At 36.2% G+C, this 7840-nt stretch overlaps 1 protein-coding gene across 1 annotated transcript; it reads right to left on the bottom strand.

The window, feature by feature from the left end:
- Window positions 1–6409: 6409 nt before the first annotated feature.
- LOC114165431 lies at window positions 6410–7162 on the bottom strand. Its single transcript, XM_028050058.1, has one exon. It carries the CDS (start codon window positions 7160–7162, stop codon window positions 6410–6412), a length of 753 nt encoding a protein of 250 aa, XP_027905859.1.
- Between the last annotated feature and the right edge of the window lie 678 nt (window positions 7163–7840).

The following is a 7840-nucleotide window of genomic DNA, read 5'->3' as shown; positions in this document are numbered from 1 at the left end:
CTCCCCGCACGCAGCATCTCTCAAGTGTGAGCACGGAACATACGAACCTACCTCGCTCGTATCCCCACACGAGAGTAACATGATATGAACCTCCCCGCTCATATCATCACGTGTTCACCACCATCCATGAACCTACCCGCTCATGGCACAGCATCCCCTGATCCAAGTTTCACAACACAACATGATAAAGAAAACAAGCAAAGCACACCACCCTACACAAGGTATATACTCAAGCTGGTCTTAGGGATTCCAATGCTTCCACGAACCTGCCCGCTCGTGGTCCAACTCTACGAACCTCCCCGCTCGTAGTCCAACACACGTGATCCACCAGCTACGTACCTCCCCGCACGCAGCATCTCTCAAGTGTGAGCACGGAACATACGAACCTACCTCGCTCGTATCCCCACACGAGAGTAATAAAATATGAACCTCCCCGCTCATATCATCATGTGTTCATCACCAGTCATGAACCTACCCGCTCATGACAACATCAAGCATATCCCATACCAGGACCCACACCACAAACCATGCAAAACATATCACAATGCACCCTACCACTACACCATCACCTAGCGTAGCCTAAGCGTCGCTAGGCGAAATGGCAGTACAGACCGCCTGGCGGTTCCACATCACCGTCGGGCGCCACAACTTATAAAACATTCATGTTTCATACTATCGCCTGGCGGTTCAGTCTACACCGCTAGGCGCTACACCAGTAATGTGACACTACTGGTTTTAGGTACTCTAATTCATTTCCTAGAATTCAACCATTTAATTCTCAAACATCCAGAAATCAACATACACATTCATATATTCCAAATTACAACATCACAACACATATGCATCTTTCAAGTATAAGCACACATTCCTCTCTTTTATAATTCATATATACTTACCTCTTAAATCAATTCCAGCACACATTTTATTTTCCCCTTCTCATTTTTCCCAACCCTTTGCATGCTTACAATTCCATTACATTTAAAGTATGATTATCATGTTCCCATCCTTTTCCAAAACCCGTCATGATCATGCAACACCCGGTCATAGTGATATCATCAATTGTGGCCTTATTCCCACACTTATAACATCTTACGTTCGAGCTAACATATATAGGTTCATATATTCAACATGTCTCAACAAGCACTACCAAAAACATACTCATCAATCATGCACCAATATATTTATATATATACATTCACCAATCAAGGCCATACCAGCACTTGATCACACTTAATCATCCATTAATAATCACACTATTAGGGAATTCAACAACCAATCATGAGTGACGTATATCTCCCTCTTTAGGCATCCAATTTGAATCTCCACCGTTCAAAGTGAAGAACAACATTTTTTGAAACACCTTACAAAATTTCACCCAAATCGGACGGTTAACGAAGCGGAAAATGCAGTTTTACGAAAACTGCGCAGACTAGAAAAATCGGTGGCGCCTGGCGGCATGAACTAGCGCCGGGTGGTTCCTGTTCCACGAAAAGTACGAAAAACAGCGTTTTTCATGAATCAGACACCACGCTTCACTGATATGGCGCCTGGCGGTAACCAACGTGCCGCCAGGCGGTTCCTGCTGTTCCAGGAACCCCAACATTTTTCTTTGCACCTGCGAATCTCAACCCTTTCAGAACAACTCTGAGTTCAACCAATTTATGACTTTATAGGATACGATTCCAACTTTTAGGATTACAATTCATTCTCTAACACTTCCCATACCCGAATTCATTCACCCTTTCCATTTAGATTAGTGTCGTTTTCGAAATCCCCAATTCATCAACCCTAAGATAACCTTCATGCAATCTTCTTCTATATTAAACCCCAATTCCATGAATTTTCAATGAAATACTATGTTTAATCATTCATAAATATTATAAAGTAATTTCTCCTTGATCACAAACCTCCCAGAACCTGTGAAACATCAAAATCGAGCCAAAAGTGGCTCGCGTCGCCTAGCGGGTATTCGTCACCGCTAGGCCCTTCATAAAACCCAGAAAACTGGGTACTCTAACATGCACCGCCTGGCGGTTAAGCCCATTCCGCCAGGCGGTTCCGTCTCCAGAACCCCCAATTACCCAGAAATAAGATGAGTCGCCTCGCGGTGATTCATCACCCGCCAGGCGATTTCTGGAAAATTGCAGAAAATACGAAAATACATGAAATAGCAGAGTACATGCATTCAAATTCTCATACATTTCATACAAATGAAAACAATAATAAAAGATTCGGTTCCAGCTCCCCTAACCTTTGATCCTCGCTCCAAACACGGATTGCATGTGACTTTTAATTCAAACTCAGCCTTGCTCTTGCCTCACTCTTCCACAATGGTTTCCCACTCCAATTCTCCTCTACAATTCGTGCCAATCGCCCAGAAGTCTGTGATTTCGTATGCACTCCCCTGTCTCAGACCCTTAATCCCTTAATTATCCTCTCTCACTCTAATTCATTCCACCCTTAATTTCACTTAACCTTTTAAAACGAAAATTACAATAAAAGTGTGTGTTAATGTCTACTTAATATCCCTCATAGTGTATTTTTCCAGCACTCACGGCTGCCTTCTTGGCTAGTAGGTTTTCCAAACCTTTTCACATTCATGCCAAAGGAAAAATTGGCAAAAAGAAATTATTTAGTTCTCAACAAGGTTTGAACTCACACCCATGCACATACCAAACCAAGGCCAAACCATTCAACCAATCCAGATTTCATGATAACTCCTACAATTCTAGGAATTTATCATCACCCCATGCATTCAATATATAAACACACAAAAACGCATAATTTAAATAACACCCAAGTGGGACACATAGGACTCGAACCCAAGTCCTCACACATAATAAAGTACTCTCAACCACTTAAGCTAGTACTTTTCCATGTCATAGTTCCTCACATTAATTGCTTTAAATGTTTCTATTACCCACCATAATTAAATAATTATTTAAATAACTATTTAATTTTCTCGGGTCTTACATTAAGGCATTTTAAAAGATGCAAAACAATAAAGCTATAATAAATAGGACTATAAAAAAGAATTAATTTAAACAATGCGGAGACTCTAGGACAATATTGAATGCCAAATCAAACAGATCAAACAAACCACAAGAAAATACTTTTCTTTTCTTTTGTTTTTGGATCCTCTAATCTTTCTTTTCTTTTTAATTTTGTAGTTCAAACATAGAAAATAGAAAAGATGCAACATAAAACTCTCGTTCGGCGAGATGACTCACTAGGCGAGAAGTTCTCTCTGGCTTCTCTTGCTGGGTGAGATTGGTGGCTCATTGGGCGCGATTGAATGTTTGACAAAACACAAAATTTGCAACAGAAATCCCTTCAATCACCAAGACTCATAAAAAATAATGTAATTGCATTTGTAAACGAATAATTGGAATAGAAAACACAAAACAAATAATTTTTCAAAGACAAACATTAAAAAAAAGGTTTTCTTTATATGAGAGAAAATTAAGATTGAAGAAAAAATTCAAACGAGAACCTTGCTTTAGATACCAAAATGATACAATCAGATCCAAAAATAAGATTATGATCATTTTTGACTTTGAATCCTTCTGAAATATAAACAAGAAAATCAGATAAAGAATGCGAAATTAGACAGGAATGGAGATGCAACAATATAACAAATTGATAACTCAAGGAAGATTTGTCACTAAGATTTCACTCTTTGATAAGAACCGATTGTTCTAAGACAAGAACCTAGAGAATTCTCTCTTTGATTAATTCAAATTCATATAATGACTAAAAAGTTCTTTACATATGTTTTTTATGCACTTATATAGGCACAAATGTTAAACAGCCCAAGAAATCCTAAAAGAAAGGAAAAAGACGTCGTGCTACAAAAATAACTTCAAAATTCGAAAAGAGACTCAGACTCTTCACCCAATGAGTGTTAGTCGCCCAACGACTCGTTGCCCAACGACTTGTCGCCCAATGAGTTCACTCGCCTAACAACAATTACAAACTGTTTAAAACGTAAAAAAAAAAAGATTACAAATACTTTAATTACCTATGACTATTCTATAATTGTGTTCCAACCATGATCTTCATTTCTCCATGTCCTTTGAATTGCAAAGGCTCCTCCCCAAGTTCTTTTTGTATTGAATCAATAGATAGTCCTTTATCACTACTATTTTTCAATCTAAATTAGAGTGTGTTAATATTTAAAATTCCAAAATTAAAACAAAGTCAATATGTAAACCCACTTATGTTGTGGATTTTTCATGAGTATATTCAAGTTGTTGAATTCTCTTTTTTAATGTGTATTTCAATCAGGAATTCATGCATCTCTTTTCAACAATCATATTTTTTATGCTTTTGTATATGAACATGGAATGATGTTTGGTAAAAAGAAAAATGAAATTGTGGTAAAAAGAAAAATGAAATTAAGAAAATGTAGATGAAGATGAGACCTTTTTGTATATTAGGGTCTCTCTTGAGTCAAAATCGTAAAAGTGAGTTGATTATTTTTTTTTTTTTTTGTAAAATAGGAGCAAGTCGTTAGAAGACATAACGACATTACAGGTGAAGTCGTCCTGTCTCCTGTCGGTTTCTTTTTTTTTTATTTTAAAAAGCAAAGTCATTATGCATGAGAACGATATCAGTTTAAAGAAAAAGTGAAGTCATCAAGATACATGACAACTTCACATTTTATTTTTTTTTTGTTTATTTTAAAGTTTGTAACACCTTGCAGGTTTTAAATCTTTTTTTATAAGTTTTATTCTTCCTAGAGATTTTATATATTTAAAAAATTTAAAATTGAAGCCTCCTCATTAATCAAGAGTCTTTCTGCTTTTTCTTGATTGGGTCTGTACATTCATCGTCTCAGGCTGCACCCTTTTTGCTATTCCTTGGCTTTTAATTGCTTTCCGAATTGGGGTTAGCTCAAATTGAAGTGCATAAAGACTTGTCAGATTTGTCCTCTCTCAAAGTTGTCATTTTTATTTTGTTGGGATTTGGTTTTTGGCAGGAATTTTGCTGTGTCTTAGTTCCAGTTTTTGGTATCCGGGAGGGAAGTTCATTAAGTTTAGTTAAAAAAAATTAAAAAAAAATTGAAAAGTGAAGTCGTTACATGACCTGATGACTTCACTTTTTCCTCGAAACCGAAACTGTTTTTATGCATGATGACTTCATTTTTAAAAAAAAAAAATAGAAACTGGCAGAATACTGGACGACTTCACTTGTAATGTCGTCTTGTAGCTTGAAGACTTGTCCTTATAATATAAAATTTTTTTTAAAAGATCCATATTTACAAATTTTGCTCCAAAATGACCTTGAAATAAAAAAAACCTGAAGATGAAGATGAATTAATGTAATTACAAGAATGTAAATTGTTGTAAAATAAATTGTCAAGATTAAAGAGAAACTGATAAAGAAAATCTATAAAAGCTGTCGCTGAAATTACAACAATCATCATCGAATTCCATTTTCTCTATTCACGACGTTCTTAGAGATTTTGTGATGTAATCACAGTTTGTCATATTCATTTTACATTTGAATAACTAATTTATATTTTCTGAATATTAAATAAAATAAAGAAAAAATATATAAATTTAATAACTACTTGAAAGCAGCCCATATTGCGTAGTTAGTTGTTCCCATTCCTCCCATATCTTACAACGGTTGCCATAACTAACTTTTTTTTTTTTTTTTTATCTAGCACGGTTCCTTTCTTGATTATGTTCATTAACCGCTTTTCAGTGGAAACTTCCCGGATGCCATCTTCGTTGATGTAATGTTCATTCAATGTCTTGATTTCCTCTAAGTTTTTGTTCTCCATATTCTGCTCTTGTTTATATCATTTTATCATTTTTGACATCTTTACTTCATGCTTCGATTATCTGTGCCCTCAGCATGTGTATATTTCTTTATAATTTAAAATATGCATTTTCTGTTTATAGCTTTTTACATTTGTTTAATGTTCGGTATATTATACGAAAACATAATTGCTAGAGTTTTCCATATTTTATTCCATTTTTGTTACAAATATGGTGTGAAATTTTACAGAAAAATCTTTATGGTTTTTTTTTTTTTTGTAATGAGTTGAATTACAAACCTCAAATCACAAATCTAGTAATGTCAAAAGCTTCGAGTAAACAAAAGCATTCACTAAAAAAATCAATTATTTTAATGTAAATATTTTCAGCAGCCCCAAATAATAGCTAGATGAAACGAATTCAACCCGAATAACTTCGGATTTCTCGAAAAAGATCATTTCTATCACATTGAATCGATCTTTTGTCACACATAAATGCACATTAATTATCACTACGGTCCACACAAGCACGAATTTAAGTAGCTAACATAACACATGGTATATATATATTTTATACACATCTATATAAAGATTTTGTATGAAATAAAAATGAACAAATGAAAGAACTAGTGGCCCTACCCATCAAATATCTTCTTTCACGTTTGTACAAGGAATATAATTAATCGATGAACCATGCTTCTTCTGTTTTGAGCTACGTTGATGCTTGTGCAGATTAGTGGAGCATGGCAACACAGGGCTCTCCATAGCACAAAGCTTATGCTTCATACGCCATGGAAACAGAAGTTCCAAGCCGCAACCCTTTGGAGAAGAAGCATACGAATGCCTTGTATAACACTGTGGATAACTTCCACAAGTATCACAATCTTTGTCTTCAAAGTTCCCAGAAAAATGTAAAGCAGATGATGCAGCCAAAGCAGTTGCATCAGGAAGAAAGCGATTGATCATATAGGTTGGAGATTGGTATCCATTAGACTCTGCAAGCTTTAGCCTCAACCCTTCATTCTTTTCACTATGAACATTCTCTGATTTCCTTTGCACATAATCTAATGCCTCTGATAGAGAGAAAACATCCATAGCATCTGAGAATGCATCATTAGCATCATCAACATCCGTTTCAGATGCTTCTTTTGAAAGAAGCCATTTGCTAGGTGGTAGTCTTAGGCGTGGCGTGCCACCATCTTGAGCGTTGCTATTTCTCTCTGTGACTTTTGGCTTACCTGGCGCTTTCTCCCATGAAAACGGAACTCTTTCACTTGTATTTTGGATTGCAGATACTGAACTTGTTGAGTAATAAGATGAGTCTCCAACAACTGAACGCCTTGTGGATAAAAGGGGTGCGTTTAAGTCTAACTTTCTTGGACGTTTTCTATCCATTGTCTCCAAAACCTTATCACCTTCTTATTCTTCTTCTTTCTCTTCCATACAAAGGCTCAAGAACCAGATGGAGTTGTGAGATAATTGTGTGAGAGAAGGTTGAAAAAATTGGTGTTAGAGAGGATTTCACATTATAGTTGGTTGGGTGGAATAAATAGCAGTAGTTGGAGAAATGGGTATCTCGTGAAAACCATAAAAAACTAAGATTTTTGCTTCACAGGGCATTGAAAAGTTCTCCTTCCACGTGGGAGACTTCACAGAAACATTGAACCAGAATTCACAGGAATCAATTGCAGGCTATTGTAACGTTACATGCATCTCCTCCTACAAAAGAATATCTCCTTACTATTCAATAAAGTGTTACACTTTACACCTAAAATGAGAAACCAATATTCATTGAGAGCACAAAAGCCACGTAAAGTTGAAGTGCCAGCTACTTGGATTGGAGGGTTTGGTTATGTGTAGAAAGGTGTGTTACCTAGCACAGGAAGTTAGGTTGCTGTGTTAAGAGAAAGATGAGAACTTCAGCTCAAGGAATGAGGGAATTTGCAGCTGAGATTGAAAGCTTAACAAGATTGAGATACAAGATTCTTGTTGACGAGGACTTCGATGCTCGTTTGGGTGACTTTGGACTAGCAAGTTTTTATAGCCATGATCAAGTTCTAATGGAGGAAAGGG

This window comes from Vigna unguiculata, chromosome 10, assembly GCF_004118075.2.
Source record: "Vigna unguiculata cultivar IT97K-499-35 chromosome 10, ASM411807v1, whole genome shotgun sequence".
In the NCBI taxonomy this organism is placed as follows: domain Eukaryota; kingdom Viridiplantae; phylum Streptophyta; class Magnoliopsida; order Fabales; family Fabaceae; genus Vigna; species Vigna unguiculata.
This window is presented reverse-complemented; position numbering and strand designations above follow the sequence as displayed.

What these genes read in the sequence shown, in the direction of transcription:
- LOC114165431 (XM_028050058.1), bottom strand. Translation starts at nt 7,162, where the DNA reads ATGGATAGAAAACGTCCAAGAAAGTTAGACTTAAACGCACCCCTTTTA.